Source organism: Blennius ocellaris (genome assembly GCF_963422515.1).
Source record: "Blennius ocellaris genome assembly, chromosome: 10".
Classification (NCBI taxonomy): domain Eukaryota; kingdom Metazoa; phylum Chordata; class Actinopteri; order Blenniiformes; family Blenniidae; genus Blennius; species Blennius ocellaris.
The window spans coordinates 4761515-4775575 of NC_137659.1; the positions used below are offsets into that span (position 1 = coordinate 4761515).

General features: G+C 41.4%; 1 protein-coding gene across 1 annotated transcript in view; it reads left to right on the plus strand.

Annotated features, from left to right (window-relative positions):
• Window positions 1-14061, plus strand: part of LOC308135954 (neuropilin-1a-like) — a gene marked incomplete at its 3' end in the record, with an annotated part of 83763 nt that overhangs the window by 33346 nt on the left and 36356 nt on the right. The window contains exons 4-5 of the mRNA XM_080504129.1: window positions 3736-3963; window positions 9881-10051. Coding sequence (XP_080360255.1) covers window positions 3736-3963; window positions 9881-10051 — 399 coding nt within the window. The remainder of the gene's footprint in view (window positions 1-3735; window positions 3964-9880; window positions 10052-14061) is intronic.

The following is a 14061-nucleotide window of genomic DNA, read 5'->3' on the forward strand; positions in this document are numbered from 1 at the left end:
TTGCATTACTCTCCAAATTTGAGAACTAGGAACAAGAGGTTGATCTAGTTAAATGGATATTTATGAACGTGGACGAATGTGTCAAAGAAAAAAAAAAGGCCCTAATACCAAACCCTGTGGAACAGATTACGGATATAGCAACACTTTAATTCCCTACCAAACGTAAATATTAAGCATATTTTTTAAACAAGTGTGTTTGGGGTTGAAAAATATCTGGGATTATGCTTTTTGTTGAGGGTTTTTTGCTCAAACAATATTTCTGATGGCACAAAAACTTACCAACTTGCTCTGGAAATAACGTGGGAAAAAAATGCCTTGTTGCACACGTAAGTGCACTAAGAGTTCAGTGTTTGTAACTCAAAGATGTTTTTTGTGTCATACTTGTGATTCTTCTGACATCCAATAAACCACATTGCTGTAACAGGGTTTGTAGTTTTGGTTGTTTGCTCAAAATCAGTGAAACGTCTTGTGATTTTGACAGCAAAGATTGTTTTCTGTACTAAAAATGAGCAATGTGACGTGACTACAGACGTCACAAAACCTCTTTGTCGGGAGTTAGCCGTGCACAGTGGGACGTTTGCACAGGAAGTTGGGTTTCTGATCTTAAGTGTAACAATCGGCGTCATGTGACGCGTTTCAGGTTAACAGGTGAACTGAAGTAGTGAGTCTGAGCGTCTCTCATTTGAGTTAGTAGAACACATGTCTTTGCTAAATTTTATGTATTTCTGCATATCTGTCTGTGGCCTCATGCCTCATGTCTGTCCGTCATGTCCCTGTCTGTCATTACTGCAAGAGAGAAAAACCCAAAATGCAGCCACAACAAGCAGCAGCCCTCGTTCAGATGACATGTTCTGTTTCGACTCAGAGATGGCACTTTGAGGCGGTGGCGGCCAGATCTTAAACGCTCGGTCGCATTCGCCTCGGCTCGCCGTAACTCCACCCTCTGCTGCAACCGTGGTCTACACTTCATTCATAAATGATAGCCGAGCGAGGCCTCTTCACTATTTTTGTCCCTGTTTTCTCATTTTATTGCCAGAAACACATGTCAGTCCCTGCGGTTCAGTCGGACGAGGTAGCGATTTTCTTTTTCTCTTGAAGCAACTTCAAACCGCAGCCGACTGAAGAGCCGTTGATAAAAACGATGGGGGAAGATGGACCGGTGAGAATTGAGAGATGAGTGTTGATTTCTAACAACAACAAAAAAAAAGCACAGATAGGCTTGAAATGCTTACTTACCGAGGGAGTACGCTGCACGCTGTTTCAACCTCCTGCGATCGTAACTTGAATAAAGTGGGTGTGGAAGATGAATAGGGTGCAATTTGCTGGGTGGAATGAGAGCGATAGATACTCTCTCTGGTCGATATATATCCCCAGTTCTGCTCAGTTATTTATACCTCAAGGGAGGATCAACACGATCTCGTGTGCAGAGTGATCCCAGAAACCATACACGATAAATGACATCTGTTGACGAGGCTTTGAAAAGCTACGGTAAAATGCTACAATCAGCATTACGATTTTGTGTTTGTTCTGTAGGAATTACATAATTACATTTATTCCATGAGTTTTTTTTTTCTTATTTGTATTTTTTTTAAGTATGAAGTGAGAATAATGCCTCCCTCATCCATTTTTAGATTTTTATCAGAAACACTTAAACAGATTGACTCTACAGTGGTCAGAAAAGGGTCATTCGGTTGTAATAACACTTGACAGCATAATATTGGGGGCTTTTTCATAATTGAAATCATGTTATTTTACCTAGGTCTCACACACACGTGCTAAAGTGTGCCAGCTGAGCCCCGATCGAAGCCTCATCCTTTACCGCCCATCTTTCCTCATCATTTATCATGTCGCCCTTTTAATGACACCACCTGTGTCAACAGCGAGCAGTCCACTGTGTGTGTGTGTGTGTGTTTGTGTGTGTGTGTGTGTGTGTGTGTGTGTGTGTGTGTGTGTGTGTGTGTGTGTGTGTGTGTGTGTGTGTGTGTGTGTGTGTGTGTGTGTGTGTGTGTGTGTGTGTGTGTGTGTGTGTGTGTGTGTGTGTGTGTGTGTGTGTGTGTGTGTGTGTGTGTTTCACCATGGATTTTTTTGGTTTGGCGTACTGGCATGCTCAGACAACATGCAGGTCACATCTGGCCTGGCAACATTAGAAACTCCCTGTACCCCCATCAACACATTAAACCCCACACACACACACACACACGCTGTCTGTCCCTGTGAGGGATGCTTGACCCTGGTCCACGCCTGGCATCGCCGGCCTCCTCGCAGTGATCAGTCACTGTCTCGTAACCTCGCTCGTGTCACTTGACGACAAGCCGAGGTGTGAACCGCCAGCCGGGGGTCACTGATGCGAGTCGACACGCAGACTTCTCATGAGCGGTATCGACAGCGAGGACGCCACTGTTGGCCAAAAAAAAAAACCTCCCCAAAAAAATCGCTGCCGAGTACAAAAGATGGCATCGGCGTAAACGGCTGCCAAGTTTGCCAGCTGGTCTATTTTGTACTTTTATCAGGAGGCAGTTATTCAGAATATTTAGCTTTGTTGGTAGGAAAGGTTTCATTATCTACACAGCGATCCTCCAACTTAAGGTCACAGGGGAGTGGGAGGTTGGAGTCGAGTGACTGAGCGAGGACAGGGCGCTCCCTGGACAGGTCACTCTTCCATCACTCATTTAATAATCAGAAAATTGAGGCTGCATGGTCATGCTTAATGTGTTGGATTTTTTTTAACTTCTGACACATGGTGCTGCTGTGTGTTCGTGTCGCTGTAGAAAGAAATGATGCTTTTATAAGCGGTTTACCCGAGCTGAACACACGCGTGTGAGAAAACACAAACCTCTGTAAATACATGAAGGTGCTGAAATTGAAAGTTTAAGTCAGTGCTTTAATGTCTCAGGTTGTTTGAGCTACAACAAAAATAATTGCCAATATATTATGAGGTTGAGTGCTGTGACACATAACAAGGATGCGGTTGAATGATGATCTCGGTCAGTGTCTGTGTGTTTGCATGGGTCAAATGAATGTGCGCGTGCGTGTGTGTGTTGATCATGATTGTGTCCATAAGAACCACCAGTGTCGCGCCCCACCCCAGTCACAACACAGACAGACGGCTCCGGCGGAGGAGGGGAGTTGACGCCTGTAAAATAGAAAACAAAACTCGTCGAAGTAGTCCCAGAACGGCATTTCACCCGATTTAAGTCAGAAGACGTCTTTCCTTTTAAAAGTCAGTCAGAAACCCCCGGAGAGGGGGAGTGAAACGCTATCTTTAAAACATGTTGTTACACAGAGTTTCTCTTCTAAACGCCTAAAAAAGGAGAGGTCAAACCGGCAAAAAGACTTCTGAAATGGCAAATTCTTCGACTTGTGCAAAAGGTCAGAATCGGGTGGTATTTGGTTTGTGTGTGGATTAAAAAAAAATGTCAGAACTGTTTTGGCCGCGGTAGTCGAAAAAGGTCAAGAATCGAAAAATGCAGAGGAAACAAAACAAACAAGTCAAGCAGGCAGAAAAAGTGACGATATTTGTGTTTTAAAGCATCTATATGCTGCAAATTTCCTCCTCTGAGGAAAGAAAAAGGGAAACTGTTGGTGGTCAAATTGAAAGTGACAACAATGTGAATAGAAGCGACCCCCCCCCCCCGAAGCCCCCTGTGACCCACCTCTGTCCGGGTCAGAATCGCTCACTCCGTCCAAACGCCTCGTGACGTTTTACAACTCTCCCGTACATCTTCTCCTCCTCAGGTCCCGAATGTTCCAGGAACTTCACCGATCCCCGGGGCATCATCAAAACGCCGGGCTTCCCCGAGAAGTACCCCAACAACCTGGACTGCACCTTCATGATCTTTGCCCCCAAGATGTCGGAGATCGTGGTGGAGTTCGACAGCTTCGACATGGAGCCCGACACCACGCCGCCGCCCGGCGCCCTCTGCAGATACGACTGGCTGGAGATCTGGGACGGCTTCCCTGCAGGTAGGGAGCAGGAGCATGGAGAAGCAATGTGTTTCTACTTCTTTATGTCAGTGGATTTTTCACATCGCTGCACTTCACTCCAGTATTTCATTGTTTCACTTTAACTCTGAACATTTGAAGACACATCTTCATTCCTCTGTCGTTTTAACGTCTGTTTCAGAGTTCCAGTGAACGGATCAAAGTAGCTGATGGTAAAAATGAGCCGTACTGAACCGGACACTTAAGAAATATCATACCAAGATGTCTTGTTTCCACTTAGAAATGTCCTTGGTTTTGTTTTGTTTGAATAAATCAACTATTTCCATTTGTTTCTATTGACACAGGTTAAAACTGTAATTTAAGGTAAAATCAAGATATAAAAATAATACATTTTATGTTGGGTTTTTTTGCAAATTACAACACAGGTTTTATTATAGGGCATTCTAAATTAATAATAAATAATGAAAAATAGTGTACATGAGAAAAGAAATACTAAAGAAGAAGATGAGCGTTCAAAGATGTGAAGCAGAAAGAAGTGGATTGCATCTCAGCAGGTGGAGAGCGGGATTACAGAGGGAGGTGGAGTAGAAAATAAGGAGGAAAGCTGAAGGAGTGGGTTGGAGGTGGTGGAGGGATGAGGAGAGATGGATGACAGAAAAATGGGGGGAAACGGGTGGAGGGGAGGAGGAGTGAAGAACGAGGGACAGTCTGGATTGAGCGAAAAATAGGTTAACAAAGGAAGAAGGAGGATCCAGGATGAAGCAAAGGGGTGTGTGTGTGTGTGTGTGTGTGTATATATATATATATATATGTGTGTGGATTCACTTGCAGCTCGACAACAACAGGATGAATCCATAGAAATGGGTCGAATTTTAAATTTCAAAGAATTTCTTATCATATTAAGCAAAGTACTTGGCAAATGCATTTTTTTTTTTTTTTTTTTGGTATTTTTATTATTTCCCAGTAATCCTCTTATACAAACAGGATTTGCAGGCTGTTTCATGAAATTGGCACATAATACCATACTGTATTTCGGTGTCTTGATTGGCTGGGTTCTGCTCTATCCGCATTAGTCCTGAGTGACTGACTTCTACATGGTCACTGCGGCTCAATCTGAACGCTGCATCAGGGAGGATTTCTCTGGCAGGAACACGACTTTTAGGCATTTCACCACATGTAAATATTCAAAAAGGAGCTTTTTTTTAAGGTGCCTTCAACCCTTTTCACGGTCTCATTAACATACTTGGATGTTTAAATTTGTAAATCCCAGAGTGTTTTTGAAGGCTATTTCAAGACTTCAAAGTGTAAATAAATGCCATACTAAGAGAAAAATCTCTTGGAATAAACAAAACCAACACACAATTAAACTTTTATGTCAATAAAAAGTACCTAAATTGCGTATATTTCTTACTAGATTTCTGTTTACACGCTTTACAAGTACCACTTCCCTACTTTATAATGTATTACATATATCATTTATTAACCCATTGATCGAGTACACTAACTGAAGGTAAACATAATGATTTTTTAAAATGTTTTCTATGTAATACATTTAATAATATTAGTTTGTAAGAAAGGCAGAAATGAAGCAAATGTGGTCACTACAGATGCAACATTAGAAAAATAAGGTTTTAGAAAGATATTGCAGGTCTTTTGTATGTATTTAAGTCAATCTGACTTGCAATTAGGTACTAAATTGGATTTTAAATGGGAACTCAAACCATTGTCCATTCTAAATAAAAACATATTTTTTGTTTACTCCACGATGTTACATCTTCATAAACACAGAAAAGCCCCATATGAAATGAGCCGTTCTTCAATTTCTGAGCATTTTACAAAACATATTTTAATTTGAAATGCTGAGAAAATTAATTCTCATCTCATCACTTTTATTCATTCAACCTTCTTAAAAGACAAAGTCTGCTTATTACAAAAATCCCCAGTCGTACTGAAGATCTGTCTTTTAGTATTTGTATTGTGTTGTGATGTGCAACACAATCAATTAAAATATTAGAAAATAAGGTTTCAGTGAGATAAAGACGCATGTCTGTGGATATTTTCAATATTTAGATCAGCCACATTCAGCTCAGTTTCATTATGAGTGGGTAAAATAGGGCCATAATAACCTTTTATAGATATTCTTTGTCGTGTCGAGTATACGTGATGAAAATGTCTATATTTTCATAAAACGCAACAATTACTTCAGAAAATGACTATAATCTCAAACTGAAGGCAATTTAATGAAACCTGATGAAAAATACAGTGAAATGGCAAAAAAATAAAAAAATTCACAGCATGACCTAATTCTAGTTTGATATTTTCCATCCCCCTATCTCAGCATGGGTCTCAGTGTTGTGTTTTATCCACTCCTCTTAAGAAATTGTTTAAAAAGTCAGGGTTTTCTTCCACATTTTTACCATTTGCTTGGTGGTTTTGCCGGATCTGAGCCTCTTATGACCCGGTTTTGGCCCACGTGCCTTATGGTTGACACTATTCATTTACATGGTTTCCCCTTCTTCCATTGCTCTATCGTTTGATTTGTAACGTGCCATAAACACAGACGGCTCATCATGAGAGTCTTTTCCGCGAGACTCATCCCCCGCGTCAACACATGGAGTTCTGGACGCTCTGACAATCGAGTGAACGAGAGACCCCCCCCCCTTCACAGCTTGCTCATTGTTCCTCAAACCAAAACCACGTTTTTTGGGGGGGGGAAAGCGTGGCTCCGCACACAAACGACGACGATGCAACCTGCTCTACGCTCTGTTCGCACTCGTCCCCTTGCTCGGCCGGCGTTTCCCGGCTCCCATTGTTGTCTAATTAGCCGTACAGCGTGCGGATAATTGTGAGAGCTACATACCTTGGATGGGCCTGAGTCGGATGCCAGGATGCCCACAATACTCTCCGCTGTGCCCAAAGCTTTGTCTGCCTATTGCCAAGGAGGAGACTGGCATGGGAACACGAGGGACACAAAGACTGGCTCAGGTATATAGACAGTGACATACACTTTTAAGCCGAGCCAGCATACATAACATGCCAGGGCTTTTCCTGTCAAACGATCTGCGTGTGAGTGTGTGCATGCACGTGTGTGTTTGCTGTGCGAACATGTGTGTCAGAGCTGATAACAAAGCATCTCTGCAACAGAGGTTAAGTCCGGGATGTAGTTCTTCATCCCGTCAAATGCATTTGCAATGTTTAACACAAACATCAAACACCCTCTATTATGCACCTTCTTTTTTTCCTCCTTCTTCTCTGAGATGTAAAATCACTTCTTCAAAAGGAAATGCTTTTCAACGGTTGGATTTAATCAATGGTGCTCGTTATGCTTTGGTTTTTCAGTCTTTGGAATAATCAAACAACGACACTTTTATTCATTTTGAAAATACATTTTCACATGTTCCATCGCCGAAAACAATGCCGCCTTATGAATACACTGAATAAACTCTTTATTTTCTTGGCTAAAAACTGTTAATTCACATTCATGGCCTTCATATTTCCTTGAGTCAAAGGCTACAAGATTATTATTAAGGGTGGAATTTAATTTCACTATGGGGGGGGTGTAAATCAACATTTCACATAGTTTTATGGTTTTTGATTTAATTTTGACATTAATAGTAATTTCTTTCAAAGATTACAATAATTGCACATGCATCAGACAAACATATACTTGGGTGTACACTATAAGCAATTATGAAGGATATTTCTGTATAACATGAAGGCATATCCATATAGTATTGATTCTTTAGTTTTTGCTTGTTTTCTGATAAAGATTTAATAAATGGGAAAAAAAACATAAATAAAAATTACCACTCCGATCAGGAAATCCAGAGCAAAAAGCCAAAAAATGCAGTTTCCCATCTCATTCCATTCACATTGTTCTGCAGTTTTTCTAGTTTTGTCAAGATATTTTGTTTCTTCAAATGCAAACGGATCCACATTTCCTGCAGGATTTTCCTCTTTTTCTTATATTGATTGCATCAAACCTCAGCCGCCTAACAGCGGAAACCATTTCAGAGCATCTGCGATAAGGTGGAAATAGTTCTGAATGTAATCAATCATAGATTGCTGAGTACCTGCTTTAAACTGCCACTGATAAACATAATCCATCAGATTACTGAAGCTTGGCTTTTCTATTTTATTTTTTGCTGCTCCTCGCGAGGCTAAAGCAAATTGTTGGAAAACTATCATTTTCATTTCCTAACGTGTCGGGCTCAGTCCTCACTCCTTGGAGTCTGTGAGAAGTTTCAGATAAAGTATCTCCGGGAAACAGCAGGCGCAACAAGCCTCACATTGTTCTTCACAGATAACCCGCGGGGTGAGATGAATCCGTGGACACGCCTGTAGACATGAGAGAATGTGTCGCAGCGTCTTAAAGAACGTTGTTTCAGGGGATATCAGTGGGCCGCTCGGCTCTTTATCTGGCGCTTCAAAACGGCTCTTTTCTTCAGAGGTAAATCCCGAAAGACCACAAAAGCACAAAAATATTTGTGGATGGTTTTGTCCACGAGTGATGCGCTCACTGCACAGTTATGCATATACAGAAGGACCACTGATGTGTCCCCTGAAGACCGGTGTCTTCTCTTCTTGAGGGACAGAACACCAGGACAAATTGTAGGACCAGTTGATATCGAACGAACCAAACACTGGAAGAAACATACTTATTTAAAAGCACATAACTGAACCAATACAAAGTTGTATACAGTAAAACATGTGACGTAGGGATGCCCTATAATCTAAGGGCCAGTGTCCCCTAAAGACTGGTGTCTTCTCATCGGCGGGACAGACCACGAGGACAAATTGTAGAATGAATCAAACACCAAATATATTAATCGAAGAAACATACTTGTTTAAAAGCACATAATTGAACCAATAATAACCTTTAAATTAACATGTAAAAGCTATTTGTTGTGGCGCACAGTGGACGTGATGAAAATGTCTGATAGTTTTGCAAGATCATGCAATTACTACTGAAAATGAGTATATTCTCAACATAAAGTCAATTGTAATGAAACGTTCTGGTTCAAAATACAGTGAAATAAACTATGTTGCAAAGCAAAAAAAAAAAAACTGGGGATGGTGGTGACGAATCACATCTCAACATTAATATCCGGATACCACAATGAAAAAATATTCATATAATTGGGTCCCGTTCAGGGTATTTTGGCCATTTTTGTGTTGCTCAGCTTGAAATTTGCCAGGAAAATCTCCATTGTCCACGTTTGACAGGTTGTCCGCTCAGAACACTACTGAGGGACAAACACAAACCTCGACTCCACGTCTCAATGTCTTTCTGAATGTCTCATCGTGTCCTTGGGTTTTCCATTGTTGCTTAAAAGCACACAGAGACCGCTGAAGCCGTAAAATCCATTATATCAGTAAAAGTCCATTTTATTGTGAGAGAGCAAAAAGGTAGCAGCACTTTATTCAAGAACCAGGCATTAAATCTCTTTTCTGTGCCTTTTTATCTTCTTGTGGCACAAAAATCTGTTTTTTTTTAATCTTCTTATAGTCTTTTTTACTCATCTTCCAACACTAAAACATTTATTTCCATTTAAAAAAATGATGCCACTCCATTGATGCAATAGATTTCAAATCTTAATCCAGCAACTTTGATGCAGAGTTGTAATAACGTTGCGGCTCGTCATAATACCCTGCAATGCTCCGAGATCAAAAAGATCTGACCCGAGTCAGTGGAGTCTATATTTGGCATTGAGATAGTGAGTGTCGGTGCAATATGTGGTGGGAATTAGTGTTTTTCTGAGCCGCCGTCTCACCGTTATTCCTGCTTCAGAGGTGTCACATCACCATTGGGAGTGAGAGATTCAGGCTGAGGAGGAAGAACGGCTGCTGGAGATTTGGACTTTTCATCTAAATTGTGCATTCTGCAAAAGATAAAACTAAAGTTTTTGTTTTGTTTTTTTTTACCCCCCTCCCTCAGTGGGTCCTCACATCGGCAGATACTGCGGACAGACGTCTCCGGGCCGGGTCGTGTCCTACACAGGAATCCTGTCCATGACCATCACCACCGACAATGCCATCGCCAGGGAGGGCTTCTCCGCCAACTACACCATCCAGGAGAGGAGCCTCCCGCCGGGACACGAGGACGAGGGTGAGCAGCTGAGTGCGGTGACATCCACATTCATTTAAAAAAATAAAAAAAAGGTTAAAAATTAGCTTTGGAAAAGAGGGAACGTCACCACTAAAAATGAGCCAGTAACCAGTTTGTCCATCAAATTCAAGCCTCCCCCAGCTCAGCAGTAAGTGGCCTCCAGCCCACCTTCGACCTTTGACCTCTGACCTAATGAGAATCACTCCTTTGGGTATTGTTAGCACGCAAGAAAGAAAATAATGTGAGGTTTTTTTTCCCCCCATTGAAACAGATACTTTTTCCATGTGGTGCTTGTTTTTCAACAGTTGATCCGAGTTGGTTCTAATCGGGGAAATCATCCATTTATCCTCATTATTGATTTTGATCCACTCAGAAAGTATTTTGAGACTAGTAGAAGTGGAATAATGTGTTATATAAGAGAAAGCCATTCAGTTTTAGTCCACTCAGTGCACTGATTTTTTTATTTTTGAAAATTGAGTAATTTTATAAAACAAATCAAATGGGGTGATCGTCGCTACAAGATTACACTGAAGCTACGTTTGCACAAGAAATATAAAACCTTAACACCAACCAAATAATCCAGCATTGACATTTAATCTAATCACGCAATCGTAACTCATTAAATTTTTGATAAAGTGGTTTGATCCCGATGAAGATGGCTCACAGTTTCACCAACTTGACCCATTTCCCACTCAGGGCGATGTCGCGTTCCATATCTTTTCTCACGTTTCTTCATGTTTGCCCACATGACGTGCGGAGGGTGCGAATAATCAATCTGCGTGACTGTCGGACCTTTCAGGAAACCCTGCAGAGGTTTAAGTCATGTTGAACTCTGGTAAACTCGACCTCGGTGACCCCTGAACAGGAATGTGCGCGTTCTCAGAAGTGCGATTCCCGAAAGTCCCACGGTGACGAACACGAGCAGAAATAAACCTAAAATCTTAGATTTCGGTGGTTCTAAATTCATTTGTAACGGCTTCATGCATCTCAGGTGAATCTGATCCGTTAAATATGTTCACATACAGAACACAAATAGTACTCGGTTGCATAAACAACAGTTTATGCATGTTTTAGATCATACGTTCTTGTATATTGTTTGTTACTGAGCAGTAGGTTTAAAGTCCAAAAAGCAATAACATATTTATTGTATTTGATTCCCTTCATGCAATCAGCAAGCACAAGTACAGTGTCAGTGAAAACGTTTCAGATTCACACATGTGACTCACACAACTCACTGGAGGGGTCAAAGTCATTATCTGCCTCTTTTTTTCTCTTTTTTTTTTTCTCCCACTTCTCTTGTCTGTTTTTGCCGCGGGCAGAAGATGTGGGTGTTGCGAGCTGTTGTGCATGTGTGTGTGTGTGTGTGAGTGTGTGTGTGTGTGTGTGTGTGTTTTCACTATCGGGTGATGGTGAGCGTCCATGACAACGTGATAATAACACGGATTTACTCCACACGTCTCAGATCCGTCTTGTCCGACGTGTTTGTGTGTTTGAGAGATAAAGCCGGAGTTATTTAGGATGGCTGGGAGCTGATCTGTTGGTAGACAAAGCTGTAATTATGACACACACACACACACACACACACACACACACACACACACACACACACACACACACACACACACACACACACACACACACACAGGCAATTAGTTTGCTACAGACCCCCAGCTAGGCTCAGAAGATTGAATTAAAGACTCTCGCTAAACCAAATCTGATTGTCTGACAGTGTAAACCCTGATTACCAACAGGGGTTTTTGTACTGCAGCAAGTCATTCAGCAGTTTCCAGTTGGGACAAGAAGTAATTTTAAAGTAGCTAATAGTTCTTACACATCTACCATCAGTGGCGGCGCAAGATATATTTGATTTCCCTGGCACTGTGGGGGAGCTCGATCTTTCATTGACGGTGCTGGGGAGGTTAGAGATCACTAGATTATTTTCTACTGTAACACCGACAATATGTGCACACCGCACACATACAGTATAAGCTCCACTATTTAGAACAATATTATGTGACACAATACGCAAGATATTTAGCCAGAGTGATGAAGATGAAAGGTTTACAAGCCTGACGCTTAAACACACTATTGAATGTAAACTTTAACACAAAAATATCACTGATGGAGCCTCAACAGCAGCAGGAAGAGTTCGGGTTAGGGTTAGGGCTAGTGTCTCACTGAGAAATGTCGTTTTTTTTCTCCTTTATGAAGTGTGAAGTACTTGAGCTGTATTCCATGTAGGGAAGGTGCAACATAAAATGTTTTAATATTATTATGATGATGAGGATGATGATTTGAAGTATTAGTATAGCTTTTTCTTTCTTTGTAAGAACCTTTCTTTGTAATTAACTGAACACAAACATGTCTTTATTTTTAAATGAAAATTTAAAAAAATGCAAAATTCCATAGTATTTCACAATTTATGATTTTAAAATGATTTTTTTTAAATAAATCTGTCTTTTAATCTCATTTAAAAAAAATACTAATCATTACACAGCATTTGTGTCCTGCAAAATATAAGAAATTTTGTTTTTGAAATTGTGTTTTTATTTATTTTTTTAATAAACTCATAATAACGTGACGGTTAAACCTCAAATCCCTCAGACTTTACTCCAATGATGGATGGATGGAAGGATGAAAGGATAACCTAAAAGAGACAGTATTATCAGCGATTATTAATAAATAATTAGCTTGAAATCCACTGAAATGAAGCTTTTTTGATCAAGTGTCCACCCGTGAGATGACTGATGAAACACCTTTTATCTCCTCTTCATGCTGCGTTTCCCACCGTTTCAGTCCTTTTGAAATTTCCTCAAAAAGTGGCCTTCCATTCAGGCGAGAGCCGCAGAGGTATCAAATTGTTGATACCCTGCAGGGAATTTATGGGGATTTGTGGCAGGGTTGTTCTGTCTCGCTCCGTCTCGGTCATCACCATCAGAAGGGACCTCCAGTGGGGCCTTTGATCAGCCGAAGCATCAGCAGGGGCGCCGCTTTACGTCACCTCGCTCTTTTTAAAGTGGAGAGGTACGAGGACGGGGTCAGTGTCCGTCCCCCCCCCCCCTCCGGCTCCCTGCTGTGACAAGGACACGGAGGTCGTCTCATGACCACACATCAGAAACCAGGGAAGTTTGGGGAAATGGGAGCTTAAAAAGGAGCTTTTTGGCCACAAACTCATGGATCAGCCAGATGATGGAGAGCTGCTTTTTTTCTTCTTGTTTTATTGTCCACATTCGTGGGAAAAGCTCAGAATTGGATGATTTTGGCCTGAAAATTGTCTGTTGATAAGCAGAAAAAGAAAAAAAAATCCAGCTTTCTGCAGCCTTTTTGGTGATGTTGAAAGCAAACTTTCTCCCCGATTTATTTGTGGAACTTGGAATGATGTAGTTGTGTTTGTGTCAGTCTGGCAGACCTCATGTCTCCAGACAGCCTCCCACACACACACACACACACACACACACACACACACACACACACACACACACACACACACACAAACACACGCACACACTTCCTTTCGTTCCCCTCCTCCTCCTCCCTCTTCCTTCCCCAGGCTCCCTGCTGTTAGAGTGGACGCTGCTGCCTCAGAGATACACAACACATGTAGTCCGACTTTGTCCAAAAATGCTGCTATTTTTTCCATTTATTTATTTATTTTAATAAATCGAGGCATTTTGAAGTCCACAGAGGAGTGCGTCATCCCTCTAATCTGATGAAGATTAGAAGAGAAATTAGAAGTGAACCTTCCCACAGCATTAGCAGCAGTGTGTCTGTGTGGGCCGCTGTCTATTTTTATCCGTTTTATGTATGAGGACGCACACATGATGAAGCCGGCCATTGTAGCTGTTCATGTGACATGGAGATGATCAGCGGCTCACGTTGAGAGGATCCCTAGACTTGTGGAGTTTGCATGTATTTCCAGTGGATGTTCTCTATTGCCACTGTCTCTCTGTGTTTGCTCTGCCATGTCCTGCCTTCACCCAGTGTGAGCTCGGATCTTCGGTATTATTTGA